The sequence below is a fragment of the Cheilinus undulatus genome, linkage group 12 (assembly GCF_018320785.1).
Source record: "Cheilinus undulatus linkage group 12, ASM1832078v1, whole genome shotgun sequence".
Classification (NCBI taxonomy): domain Eukaryota; kingdom Metazoa; phylum Chordata; class Actinopteri; order Labriformes; family Labridae; genus Cheilinus; species Cheilinus undulatus.
The window spans coordinates 33,054,698-33,070,116 of record NC_054876.1 but is presented as its reverse complement, the minus strand read 5'-3'; the positions used below and the strand labels follow the sequence as shown (position 1 = coordinate 33,070,116).

At 38.3% G+C, this 15,419-nt stretch overlaps 1 protein-coding gene across 2 annotated transcripts in view; it reads right to left on the bottom strand.

Moving 5' to 3' along the window:
• cadm2a (cell adhesion molecule 2a) overlaps positions 1-15,419 on the bottom strand; it is a 393,887-nt gene that overhangs the window by 47,155 nt on the left and 331,313 nt on the right. For both annotated transcript variants that reach the window (XM_041800910.1, XM_041800909.1), the window contains exon 4: positions 15,258-15,395. In XM_041800910.1, coding sequence (XP_041656844.1) covers positions 15,258-15,395 — 138 coding nt within the window. The remainder of the gene's footprint in view (positions 1-15,257; positions 15,396-15,419) is intronic.

Here is a 15,419-nt window from a genome sequence, read left to right as displayed (position 1 = left end):
GTTGCATCCTCCCGTGTAAAGGTCTTCAATTAATAAAATTGTTAATGAATACATACATTTTCTAATTACTAGGTTATTTTAATTGTTTAATTGACATATTTATACCCATTCTTTAAACATTAAAACTTCCCAGCTACCTTGAACACATCATCATACAACTGTAAGTTATCTTGTTAAGTATGCCAATTAACGTCTATCCTGATGATTTTAACACAGACTTCAGCACTGGATAACTTTTTTAACCAATGGGACCTACTACACAGTTTGGCAGAACTTTTCACAGCCCATCTTGGCGGTTAAAGAGGTTAGAGCCGTGTAAAATCTAAGGATAACTTTACCTGACGCAGCTGCAGACATGATGGAGTCCCCTCTGCCCCTCTGAGGCTGACAGTTGAAAGTCCCGCGTTTAGAATTAATTAGATTCACAAACCCAGAGCACCATTGTTATAATTAAAAGATCTTAAGCCATGGGAAATTCATAACCGGCTGATGAGACTTTTTGTTGTTCCTCCTCGTTACAGTGACGTTCTTGTTTGAGTGGTGCCTTTTCAAATGCAATACACACACCTTTACTCCCCTAATACATAGAGAGGGAACCCTTCATGAACTCCGCTGTCTTCAATTTCTGCATTTTGCACTTCTATGGTACCACAGAAAGGACCAAATTTGTCTTGGACTTTAAGTGCTGCACACATTCAGCTGACATCACAATAATAATGCCAGTAAATTAGAACAATAAGCACACTGATCCACTTAAAAGCAGAAATCAGCAGCGGCAGTACACAAGTCCAGGTCACAACAGAGCAGCGCCACTGGATATGCATGTTTTAAAATTACACTGATTGCCATGATTACCAGTATCAAGATCTAAAATCTGTTCTGTTGATCCCAAAACACTCCTGCACTGCACTGTATTCAGCCATTCATGTGATACAAAACAGACAATATGGTGGATAGCATTGGCCGCTAGTGGAGGGAACAATTGAAAAATGGATTATAGAATTGATAAACAGACGTTCAGTATCGGAGCTACTGGTGTGGATTTAATCTTTACACTCTGGAAAGCCACCCAAGTTCCAGGCTCCTAGAAGAGCTTCCATAAGGGCTACGAAGACGTAGATAGCATCATTAGAAAAGCAAAACAGAGGGCTTCCAGAGGGAAAAAAACAAGTGGCTAAAATGTATGGATTAAAAGTAAGAAGTTTGCTTAAGGCTACTCACTGTCACAGAAATATCAGATACAGATAGCCTTTTACTGAAACAGTATAAAAAATCTGACTTTCACTTCCACAGATGTGATTTTCTGGTGTGATATCAGAACTTCCACCAAAATATGGTTTTCAGGCACTTCATTAGCCACTACTATTTAGCCTGTTGTAGATTTCTGCCTACTAATATAAGTTTTTGTGCTACTGCTGTCAAGTGCTTTTTTATTGGTGGATAAATATCCACCAATTATTTTGTTCATTCAGTTTCCTGTTCAATAAGCGATATGGCATTGCACTGTAGCACTACACACAGCTGACTGTGACCCTGCTAAGGTGTAGACATGATATATTGTCTCCTCAACCACCCTCTCACTTATTCTTGCTTCTGTTCAGAGTCCAGGGAACAAGCTGGACCTGTTGGCAGCCTGTGAGCACCCACTTCCTTGTCTGACCTCTTTCACCACTGCACAACCAAGGAGCATTGTTAAATGTTCAGAGACTTTCTATCCGTGCCTGGCAGACAACGCATAAATGTCCTCCCTGACACAAAACTCCCACAGCTTTCACGACCTAGAGGTGTCTACTGTGAGTTCATGAAGATGTGATTTTTTTTTTTAACCTGCCCTCAAAAGAAGAGCTCTGGCTTTGGCATTTGAAACCGGACAGCTGCTCCACCTCTACAGTGTTGCTGTTAATGGCTGTAGACAGTGGGTGCAGCAACCTGATCTCCTCTACTTTGGCCACAAGTCTGAGTCTGTTAACCTGATCAAAAACTCTTATGATGCCAGAAACAGGGGCCAAGTGAGGTTCATCTCGACTTAGACTTACTAAATCAAGGTGAAACAAGTTTGAAGAAAATAGTTGAGGTGGTGGATGAAATATAAAAAAAAAATCACCTTTAATATTTCATAATTTCTCCCTTTCAACCCTGTAAAGTAGCAAGGTAATTGGTGTCTGTGAAACCCTCAATTTAGCTTCCGTCTGACCCGAGGCAATATCATGTACTGTCTCTTTAAGGCTCCTCTCTCTGATGGTTGTGTCTGAAACTGTATACTACATATTAATTCCACTTAATACTAAATCATACAGTACTGTTTAGGGAGGTTTGGGCCAAAAATTGAGGCTAAAGTAAGTTGCATAATGGCGAGCAAGCAAGCCTGAAGGTACCATATGGCGGGACAGAGGATTGACAGAATGAAGGTCATGCTGTGCCACATTTTTAGGGTGGAGTAAGGGTTGGATCTCGCTATCAGCAAAGCATAGGGTACTGTCTGGGAAGGTAGAAAGGTTACCACAAGCCCCTAGTTGTGCTGTAGATGTCCCACAGGTCTGAAAACCACTGGCAGTCTCTGGGCATACCAACAGGGAGGCAAAGACCCAAACAAGAGAAATGCTGTTGAGCTTGACCTTGGCTGCCGAGGATTACGTGTGTCGACACAAGTAATGCTTGAGTCTGATCTTAAAACAAGATGTTTTAAGTTATTTGAAGGATAAATTTCTTATCTTAGTTGTATAAGACAGGAGGGTTCAAGTCCTGGAAGTCCATCAAGGATGTTTGCTGGGTAGGGAGGAGAGTAAATAAAAGGGCACCAGCGCACACAGAAGGAACCCTGGAGGGCACTTTCTCACGTGTTGACCTGATTGGGCATGCTCCGTCCACCTCTGTTTTTTTTTATAATCTTTTCTTAATTTAGGTGTCATTTCATTGAGGACTGAGCTTCAGGTGAAGGGACTGTGCAGCGGACCCACGTTTCGTTTTCATGGGTGAAATTCACATACTGACAGATAAAATCTCACGTATTGCTCACTGGGAGGGCACGTTATCATTTGTAATGCACTGTCGCCTCTGCACATGGACACCTGCTCCACCCACTGAGCCAAGCAAGCGGCTTATATTCTTAAGAATAAGCCATCAGAGGGGATGATTGCACCTCCAGGCCCCATCTCTGATTGGATTACATCTCAATTACAAACTGCCAAATTGAAGAACATGTGTACATACTAAGGATGTAATGAAAAGAGATTTAAATGCTGTGATAGCCAGAGAAACAATCTCAGTTCCTTGATTATCATGATTATTTAGAAATAATTCTTGAAATCTCATGAATTAAATCATATTAAACTTCTAAAGAAATATGACTTGTCTCTTTTGCTGCCGGTTTTGAATCAGTGATAACACAATGATCAATAATCCAGCACAAAATTAAAAACAAAAATGATCTCTTCCTTTGAATTGAAGGCATTAACTAGTTGGCAATTTTGCTTCATGTATCTTTTATATATATATAAAACTAGGATAAGCTTAACTGGCCCCTGAAGTTAACATTTTTGTAGGCAAAAAACATAACTTTACTATCATCACCTGTCATGACTATTTTTTAATAATCAATTTTTGCTAGTTTATCCTATCTTACAAAGCTTTGCCTGATTTTGCCAAGGGACTTGATGTTAATCAATAAAAAAATGTAACAGATTTTCATCTCATTTGAGGAATCAGCTGGTATGAAATAAAAGCGCATGAATGGGAGTGTTTCCTCTGCTGCACAAACAGAATAGAGAGGGCTTATATGCATTTTGTGAGTGTAACTTAGGCATCTTTTATTCATGGCAATGTGACTTGCAGGAGCCATCTTCAAATTACATTTTAATGGCCATTGATCCAGAGCACCCCTGGGAGCTTGATCATATAAATGTAGTTCAAACGCAGACTTTTAAAGTAGCATTGAAGGCTGTCTAACAGGGCTAAAAATGTACTTTCTCACAGTGAGAAAACTTTAAATTCCTGAAATAAATTCTTATTCTACTTTCACAATGTCAGTCAGAGTCTCATCCACTTCAACATCTTGGAAATCAGCTCCAGGAGCCTCTGCCTATTCACTTTCCTCTGTAGCGCTTTCCAGAGAAAAACCTCGAAATAATGACGACCGCCTTATTCTGTTCTCACTCAGTCGTCAAGGACAATTACCCATAAATGAAGAAATAGATGACACTTTTTCAAATGCTTGTTCACTCGCTCTTGGAATGGCCAGACTTGAGTGATAGCACGCTGAAAAAGTAAGCAGACAGCGGCCTGCTTAAAATAGTGCCAGGAAGATCTGCAGTAATAGTTCCTTGTCCTTGACTAACAAGTTTGACAACAGACTAGGGCTGCGACTGCCAGCGAATTTCAAATCTCTGTTTTTTTCCTCCTTAAGCCCCCTTGGAATAGAGTTATCGCATAACATGATGAAGTAATAACCTCCACCGTTTAGGTCAGAGAGTATGATAATACCAGCCCGATAGCGAACATCCCCGCCCTTATTCGAAATAAATATTCATTTCATCTCTGCCTTTGCTCGGTCTGCACAGCTCCCTCTGGTTCAGTGGTGTGTAAACAAGTGCTACATGTGGTGATATTGGCAGAGGTCTCTCTGGGTTATGGTGTGTAACTGAGATAGAAATATATCATTACTGGGTGGGGACTGAAGGGATCGAAGGGACAAAGAGACTGAGAAATACGAATATTGGATTCTGCGCCACTCACACAAAGCTTATGTCCTCATACGCGGGCTGTCTCCTCCATCTGTCTGTTTTTCTCGCACACACTTAGCATAGGGTGTCCGTTAGCTGCATGCGAACGGGTGATGGACTGCTCCAGTGGCTCTGCCGGTAATATAATCTTCTCTATTCCCCCAGATCCCACACCAATATGTCACAATTGTCATTTATTCCCAGCATGGTTGCCCACAATCAGATGGCTTTTCACATTGAACACACCCTGATCCTGTCACCATGATGAACACTTCAAGTGCCCTCGCGCACACCTACACTCACATGAATACATTAGTATAAACATGTGTCGCTCTTTGTGTTCATGTTTATTTATTGAGAGGGTGGAGAGAAAGCATTGAAGGAGTGTATAAAACATGGACATACTCTCAGTGGTGTCATTCACTGGTTTCTGAAGAGCCCAAAAATAGGCTGTCAAAACAGTCAATCAGTAAATCAACCAATTATGAATAGGATAATACTGTCAACCAAAATGATCTAACAGCACTTTATATCAGCTGATAAATCCTGATATATTTCCTGTCTAAGTTGTTCATCTGGCTGCATTTCCTGTCAAGCTGAGGAATGTGACTTGTCTTAGTCCGTGATCTAGTTAGCAGCTTGGTCAGCCAACATGGCGCCACACGATCTCTCCAAATTCTACTGCAAAAGTTAAACTTTTTAAACGTACTTGTGGCTCATTCCAGATGAAAATATTATGCAGGAGTTTCGCAGAGAAGTCAGACGGACATTCCCATAGGAGTGAATGGACGTCCGGCTGACTGACCTTTGTATACGTATACGAAACAAGGGGTTACTCTAAAGGTCCGATATTTTCAAATGAGTTCTTAAGATCTGTCATCCAATGAAATGTTATGCGCTCAAACTCTGCAGAACAAGTCTTCTTCAATGAACGTGACACTTCCTGGTACAGGGCTACAAATGCTCCTGAACTGCAAAAAAGAAAGCAGTGAAGATGATTCTGTGGCTCTTTAACAACTTGGGAAAAAAAACAAAAACTCTATGCTCTCCTGCAGAGACCTTCATATGGGTATTTAGACAAGCTTGTGAGTCACAGTGCTGTGGAGAGCGAGCATTCATCTTGACCCTCTGAGACTGGCTTTGTGGCAGCTTTTCTTGCAAGCCTGGAACTTTCCAGGGTCTTTAACCCCTTAAAGCCTGTTGTATCATATTTAATACATACTTTTATGATACCTCTATCTACTCAATATGATCAATAAATGACTAAAAAAACTTCCGAATACAATCTGATAAATGAAAACTAGAATGGCCGTCTGAGGCAGCAGACCCACGCCTAAGCAGCACCAACAAGGAACTCATGCTCCCATTGATAACTATGGTGTTCAAAATTCAAAGGACAAGAAAAACCGAACAGGTGTGCGAATCATCACCAAAATCTAATTGATTCTTCCCTGTCACTATCCCAATATTCCCTGAAAGTTTGGTGAAGATCTGACTTTCTGTTCTCGAGTTACCTTGTACACATACAAACAAACAAAGAAATGAATAAACAAAGATACGGAACCATTTACATAACCCCCTGCTGATTTCATTGGCGTGGGTAAAAATGCCCTCAAGTTGATTATCAGTTACCAAAAACAAATGAGATACAAAAAATATAAATGTTAAATTTTATGGAAATTTGGATTTTATGGATTTCAGTAGAAAGTTAAAAAATCATTTCAGTCCCATAAAATTAGAATTTTCTGGCTATAATTTGTGTTTTCAGGCTTTAATGGGTTTAAGAATGAATCCACACCAGTGAATCTGGTACTGAACATTTTATATCCATACTGTAACCCAATTCTGACACTAGCGGCTAATGCTAACCACTATTTTGTATCCCACAATGCTTTGTGACAGGCTGTGACAACCAATAGCATTTTCTTTTGTCTTTATGGTCCCATAACTTTATAAAAATGAAAGTGACATTACTACAGCACATGTATTTTTAAAGCCCTGGTTGCCCTGCAAAAAAAATCAGATGTTTGGAGCTTGATTGTGCACCGCAGGATTGATGTTTTACAAGATTTTTAAGACAACAAGTCAAGGCGAGACTAAATGGTTAAAAATAGCTCAGCTTTTATTATCTCTGATGCTTACATATCAAGCAATACTGGGAGAAAATTCCACTTTCAGTACTTCAACAATCAGTCCCCAGATGGTTACAGAGTGTTGTTAGAAGAAAAGGCAAAAGGCTCCTACCCAACCCAGAGTTTTTGGAAGGTGTTGCAGGCAAAGTAAATCCGTTTGAACATTAAAAATCTTGTCTTGTATATTCAGTTTAATATAGGTTGCAAAGGATTTGCAAATTAATTGTCCTAACTCTTTTGTAATAAACCAGACTGTTGACATTTTTGTTTTCCAGCAAAAACGGCATTTGAGAATGTCTCTAATGTAGATTCCTTGGCTTTTTAAACCAGCTTCAACTGAGCGATGTAGCACCATGGAGTTTCTTTCTTCTTCTTTCTTTCCCATATTCAACTACTGACAAATAAACACTGACTAAGTGTCATATTAAACACTTCAAACTTACTGCGCCCAGTTAGAAATCCACACCTTTTTTATTACCACAAGAGAGCCCAGCAATTAGTGGTAAAAACGTGTTGGTTGGAAGAATAAATGTGCAAATGCAAAAGTGTCAATCATGATCTCAAAAATGGGCTTTTTCTCAGCTAAACATGTTCTGAATTGCACGAAGTGATAATTAAATACAGACACCTACTCGTCAAGAAAGACAGGTGTTGGCCAAGAAAGCAATGTTAGATTCACCTTTGAAACTCACTGGCCTTTCAGCAGATATAAATAACAGAGAAATGTAAAAAGTTACCTGATTTTGTTTGATTAGACGAGACCTTTATTGGTGTAAAAATTCAAATGTGTCTTCACACTGGGTTTTTGCATAATAGATGGTCTTTAGAAATGTGAATAAACCTGATGACACATAGATTCAATATCATGTGCACAATAAAGTTAGTTAAATGCAAAGTTCCAGTGATATCTGCTTTAAAACTGTGAGGAAAACCAGCATTGATTTGGACTTCTCTGCTTGCTTATCTTAGACCTTGGGAAACCCTGCTGCCAGATAGCAATCTGAGCTGTCTGAGCTTTGGCTCAGGTTGCAAACGTGGAACAGCAGACAAACATGGATTTTTTCCAGCAAAATCAGAGAGGGCCTTAACATCAACTGTTGCAAAAATCTTCACAAGTCCAGAAAAGCAGATATCCCAAGAACCTTAATCTGACATTTAAAATCCAAAGTATCTGCTTTGTGTTGTAGGATTTCACCAACCAGCTTTCTTTAATCTCCTAAGACCTTAAATGTACGTATAAGGACAGCACATTTCAGCTTTCCTACAACACAGTAATAATTTCTGCTATTTGACATTTAGATATTTGTCCACAATGCCCACTGAAGTTTTATTAATTTGCTTGAAATACTAGGATAATTTGCTTTGAAAATTCTGGTCTTTTTGTCATGGAAATTTTAGGAAATTTGTTTAGACATTTTGGGGAATTTACTCAAACATTTTAAAGTATTTTCATGAAAATTTTTGGGATAAGTTTGAATATTTAAAAAAACTTTTATTGGAAGTTTTGGGAGAAATATGCCTTGATTTTTTTGGGGGGCATTTTCATGGAAATTTTTGAGGTTGGTTTGAATGTTTGGGGGAATTTGTTTGGAAATCTTCAAGAATTTTCATGGAAATTTGGAAAAAGTAATTATAATTTCAAAGAATTTGATCTCAATTGGGATGGGTAAGCTCCTTAATATTTCCAAGAATTTCCATGGAAATTTCTCAAAATTTGTTTTGAGAAATTGCCTGACATTTTTATGGAATTATGGGCAAGGCCACACTTAAGTGGGGATAAAGGGGGGAGCTTTCTGGGGCCTAGCCAAACAGGGGGCCCATGGAGGTCAGCAAAATAATGGTTCAGTTAATCTGTGATAAGCTTATTTTATGTAATGAAATCATATGATGAATTTTGTTTATCTATGCTGTTGTAGAATATTGCATTTTTCTATGTAAAGGCCCTTCCTTAAAAAAAAGAGTTACCTTTTTGTAATGTTAACAATATGGATGGACACACTGACTAAACCTTGGAAAGTAATGTGAGACTTCATAGCTAAGCTGTGATGTGCACAAACTGAGACACTGAGACACTGACATTACTTTAGGGTGAAAACAATTCAATAATTGCAAACAGTTGGCTAAAAGTGGTGGAAAGGGGTTAAAGAGTGTCAAAAATGGATTATGAGATGCAAAAATGGGCTAAAAATAACAAAAATAGGAAACATAATTGTAAAAAGGGGCATAAATTGGGTGGAAATAGTGAAAAACAGTTAATAAGGCGACAAAAATGTAGTTAACAAGTGCTGAAAAGGGGTTAAAAGTGGCTCAAATAAATTATTACACGATAGTTTTTCACTCTCTTCAGCTCCAAAATGAAATAACTATTAGTCAGGACACTAGCACCAATGCTACTGAGCCAACAGGGCCCATTCACTGGGTTTTTCAGGGACCCAGCCAATTCTCTGGCAGGCCTGATTATAGGGAATGTATTTGTAAATTTTGGGGAATCTGATAAGAAACTTTAGGGTTAATTTGCTTGAAACATTTTCAGGAATTGACATGGAATTTTGGGGGAAAATTTTTATCTGAATGTTTAGGCATTATATTAAATATTCACCAACACATTTGGGAATATTTGAAGAAATTATGGGATACTTTAACTGGATGCTTTAAAAATATTTCCAAGAATTTCACATACATTTTTAGGAACATTTTTGAAATTTAAGGGAATTTGTATGGATTTTGTAAAACAAAATCTCCAAGAAATTCAGAACCTTTACTGGTTTTTTGCTTATAGTTTAGCATCAAAATAGTTAGGTAAATGACTATACAGTGCTCAACAAATTTATTAGACCACCTGTCATAAAAAGGAGAAAACATTAATATTTTGATAAAGTGCTTTAATGCGGTCTCTTTCATTTTCAGTGAGCTCTCCATGTTTTACCATTTTGAACAGGAATGAGGAATTTCAAACTGAATTAACCTTTTTATATCCAAATTGGAGGCGGCTCACTGGGCTTCTCTGAGAAGTCAGAAATGAATCAAGCATAACATTCAAGCACTAAAACTCATTTTTCTTTTCAGGAATGCAAGTAAATAACTATAATTTGACATATTAATCAAGAAATATTAATGTGTTTTACTATTTTTTCAGGTTTTTTTTTAATCCGTAAATTATCAAAATTCATGGATAACAATAATAATTATATTTTAGCATTAAAAATATCATTTGGGTTACTGAGCTTCTACATATTGGTATATTAACCATTGCAGAAACATAAAAAATGATTTTGGTAATTACCAATGCTGTTAATTTAGGGCAGCTGTGGCATAAACCTTACTTTGGGTGGTGGTCTAATAAATTTGTTAAGCACTGTATATGGCTGACATCATTTCTTACTGACAGAGGACCCTCAACATCTGACCAACTGGACAACACACAGCCAAAACATTTGCTCATAAACCAATCCCATGCTGAATTTTCTGCAGAAGCAGGGCCTTTAGGAGATTTGTGGACATCTTTCTCTGGTAAGAACTAATTTGTGTTCAAAGACAAGGCTGAACTTTTAAACAAATCTGGCCCTACTAATCCTAGAAAAGTGGTAGAAATTGAAAAAACATTCCAAACAAAAGCTCGGGTCTCAGAAGGTTAAAGAAACTCAACCACAAAGTGCTTCATTTTCATTTTCCACATCCATCATCATATACAAAAATGCCTTCATGATATTAGCTTCAATCATGAAGAATAGAGGAAATAATCACACCTTTGATGCCGTTTCTAGGTGCAGAATGCCAGCCTTGAAAAACAAAACCCCATGTTCATATGAGACTATATAAAAGGGTCAATTAAAGATAGTCAGGTGCAATGTTGAAGAGAGAATTACAGGGTTTAACCTCTGGGAGCAAGCATACTCTCTTGAGGCTACCTACACATTAAACCACTGGGTATTTTTCTGACTAACTGCTGAATTCCTTTATTGAACAGAAAGAACATTATGTCCCAGGAGCACTTTTCTTTATAGTGGGCCATTGGGAACAGAAATAATCACCTGTAGAGACACAAAAAGTCCAACATAAAAAAATCCCCGTGCTAATTAGAGAATATTCTCTTTGTGTAAGGTTCATGTACCTATAAATGGTTTCAGCAGGAGGGAACAAGTGAAAATTTAGTGAACAGTAGAGTAGAAGGTACTGAAAAGTTCAATTTTAATACCTCTCCCAGTAAATATGGGATGTAATATATGAACAACATAATTTTACTAAACACAAATTATTATTAACCCTAAAAACAGGGCTCAAGACTAAGGACATCTCATCATCCTGAAGACTACACAAAATGTGCTTGGGATGAACAGAAATCTTTCCTGGGACACAACTGGGACAAAAGGGATATTTGTATGCCTGTCAGTGTTGGCAGATAAACAGCTGAGTGAATCTGCTCAACCTACCAGCCACAGTAGTGAATTAATGAGTCATTTGAGACAGAAAACAATGTCATTTAAATCCTGGTCTACTTCGTATTCTGCTCTAACTAAGCACAGAGCCTTGGGATAGAGCGGCTATGTGTACGGTGACCAACTATCTGTTAGTAGGGGGAGCTCAAAATGTTTTTGTGTCACTTGCAAGGCCTCTTCTAGGAGGTCTAGGATAGCATTCAACACAGTATTCCACAAGTATTCCATTTATATTTGTCCAGTAAGGTGGAATGAGTGCAAAAAGCATTATATTAGGAATGCTAACCACTATCTTAGTGGACACCACATGTAGTCAAGAAATACGACTAAAATGTGGCTCAATGAAAACCTCTGTTCAGTGCATAACACATGTTAGCTTGCTTGGCTTACACATGGAGGTTTTGCAGACTCCAAGTGGGATTTCATGTGTTTTGCACTGAGGAGAGGCTTCTGCCAAGTCACTCTGCCATAAAGCCCAGATCAGTGGAGGGCTGCAGTGATGGTTGTCTTTTTGAACTCTGTCCCATCTCCACACAGGATCTCTGGGGCTCAGTCTGGTCAAGTCTCTTACAAAGATCCTTCTCTGAGTACTCAGTTTGGCTGGGCGACCAGCTCTTGGAAGAGTCTTGGTTGTCCCAAACTGGTTGTGCAGATTTTTTTTGTAGCCTTTCCCAGCCCTGTGCCTTAAAACAATCCTGTCTCTGAGCTCTACAGGCTGGTCCTTTGAACTCATGGCTTGATTTCTGCTCTGATATTCATTGTCAGCTGTAGAGAGGTGTGTGGCTTTCCAAATCAGATCTAAGTTTAATCTGCCACAGGTGGACTCCAGTCAAGGTGTAGAAACATCTCAGCAATCCAGAAACATGGGAGAAACCTGAGCTAAATAATTGTTTTTTTGCAAAGGGTCTGAATATGAATGCCGATCTGATATTTCAGGGTTTTAAAAATTTCTATTAAAAAAAAATAAAATAAAATAAAATAAAATATATATATATAAAATTCAGTTTTCACTTTGTCATGATGGGGCTCTGACTGTAAATAAATGAGAATAAGAATTCAACTGTATATCAGGCTGCACCATAATGACACTGAATAGTGAAGGGGGTCTGAATTTTATGAAAAACAAGCAGTCACACTCTCACCTACGGGCAATTTAGCATCACCAATCAGCCAACCAAGCATATCTTTGGAATATGGGAGGCAGCCAGAGTACCCAAAGTGGGCCAGTGCATGCATGGAGAGAACATGCTAACTCCACACAGAGAGTTCTTTTCTGACTGGTAATTTAAGATGCAACCACTCTAATGAATATGTCAACATGCAGCCCTGGGTCTAACATAGGCAGTCAAATTTGCACACAGTAGGCCTGTATCCTACCTGTCCTCAAAACCCTCCATTAGCTCCACATACAATACAAAATTAATTACAAAATCCTTCTGTTAGTCCATTAACCATTCAGTAGTTCAGCTCTTGTGTACATGTCTACCTGCTCACTGTCTACCACAAGGTCCCGCCCCTCAGGTAGTCAGGTAGAGGTCTTCTAGTTGTATTCAGAATGAAAGCAGCATTGGTAGAGCTGTCTGTTCTTTATAAGCCAAACTCAAAAGTATTTATTCTCCAGATGAGACAAATAGTTCCTCTGTGTCTGTCCAATGTTATCACTTTTGTTATTGGTTCTATGTGCACTTTCTTTTTCTTTTATTTCTTTGTGATTGCTTTGTTGTATCAGTTTTACATTGGGCGCCTGTTTTATCAATTTGATTTCTGTTATCTCTTATGACCGTAGTAACAATTGTTCATTCTTGTGTTCCTGTTTTTACTCTCAATATAAAGCACACTGAGTTTACCTTTTAATAAAAGTGCTTTAAAAAATGGCTGCTGCTTTTGCTATCATTTTATTGGTTCAGAGCCAGAACCAGTCGATTGTTGAAGTATTTTAATTATAATGGAAATACCTATTGTAGGAGTAATATAAAAACTGAATATGAAAAATATAAATCATATTTGACATTAATTCAAGAAACAGAATAACCATACACAGACGTTGGACCTTGTTACTGCTCTGTATGATAACAGAGCGGCCTGGGATAAAAACAACACTGACAGCAGAAATGAAAAGCATTAATATGCAAGGTTAATAAGCAAAAATCGTGCATGCTTTGGCAGAAATTATTTTTGCAGTTTATTAATCCTTTATATGGGGAGGAAAATGAGCAGTGTGACGCTTTTGTGTGTTCTGCATTCAAAATGTCCCTTTTATTTGAAATTTTACAATATTAATTGAACGTTTAGGATGTGCAACAACTGCCCTCTTAATATTCTCAGTGCTGTTGGGTTATTTTACATTTTCTCAGGAACATGTCTTAGGATTGGCATTTCAAAACCTGTGATTTTCAGTGCTGTTGTATCTTTTTGTATGTATTTGTGTTCACTGATAATAGTAGAAAGGCTGATTTGTATTTTGTCATCTGCCTTTAATCTGCTGTGAAATAACACGAAATCATCAATAAAGTTCTGCAACTGTGTTATTGATGTGTGACAGTCAGTCCCACTGGTTTCTACATTTTATCTGATACAGAACCACATCTGCGTCTCCCTGTCTCAAAAACTCATTTCCTCATTTTGTCTCCCTCAATTTCTTTTCTTCAATATTCTCACATCCTCTCTCCCTTTCTCTCTCCAGCTCTCTCCTGTTCAAACAATTACAAAACGGATGGTTCATCAAGTAGAACAGAGCAGGAGCAGGTTGGAAAATGAGGTGTGTAGTCCAGTCAGTGTGATGTAGAACAGCCCCTCTGATAAAAAGGGAGGTTAATGTACCGGGCTCAGGCCAGAGGACGTATGCTGAATCTGCTCTATTAGAGACAACTTGTTCTGAACAAAAATACAGTTAAGGTGTTCAAGGCAGCAGTTTCATGTCGACAGAGAGTGGACTTTCCTGCTCTTCTAAAGGATTTAAAAGTCAGCATTTGCATCATGACAAACAATTACTTATAAGACAGCTGATATAGGCATGACTCGCCAAACAAACAGTTGTGTGCCTTACTGTTTACGGCTATGTGAATCCTATACTGATGATTTTGTTCAATAAAAACTGATGCATTGTGTGTATGGACCACCATTTTTGTTTCAGGGATGAGTTTTACTTCATGAGGGGGAAAAGCCGTTCAATGTGGCCTTTCTGGCTTGTACTGCAAGCTGCTTAGAAGACATTCTGGATACCTTTAACAGCTTGTCTCCATTAGTGTGAGAAATTCATCTATGAAACAAAAACAGTGGTTTGCTGTAAAGTAAATACACCTTCGTTCAGACTTTTTTTTTTAATTAAACATCATCCTTAATTTAAAACAAAAAGTAAGTAGGAAGGTGGGTGCAATGTGCCTCTACTCCGCTTGTAAATGTCTAGTGGGGCCACAATAACACAAGAGTCTGGAGTAGGAGGGTCATGTAGTTACACATTTTAGGTGAGAATAATTGTGGTTCATCCCAAGAAAGTACCCGGGATTTGGCAGTGTTCCCAAATGGTGTAGTGAGGCAAACTGATGGCATTTTACATCTAAATAAGTGCATCTCAATATGAAACTCTTAGCAGGAGGAATAAGCTTCCTGCAGTCAGCTATTTTTTAAATAAATAAATTCAAATGTAGCCTTTTTCCTCATTATATTTTGACTGCTTAAAGAAGACATTTTTAAACAGACAGTGTGGCTCATATTTAGTATAATGATATATCTGTGACCAGAAACTAGACAAACACAGTTATTTGTATGTGAGTTTTACAGTGTAAAGCTTAAAAATATAAGGTGCCATGAACTGATGTTGAAAAAGTATTCTAATGACACAATACCTATTTTAGACACCTTAGACTCAACACAGACTAACCCATACTGTCTGTATGACATAACCACATTACTCATGTTTTACAGTCTGTGCAGGGATGAAGATGTCGGCTTAGTAAACATACTATACATACCTTTGATCTCTTTCTCGTTCCTGAACCAGCGCAGGTCAGCAGCGGGCTTGCTGCCCTGAGTGATGCAGGTCAGAGTGATGTGGTCTCCCTCAATGGCGGGCTTTGTCAGGCCGTCAATTTCTGGCTTCTCTGGCACACCTGAAAGACACAATAATAAAATCA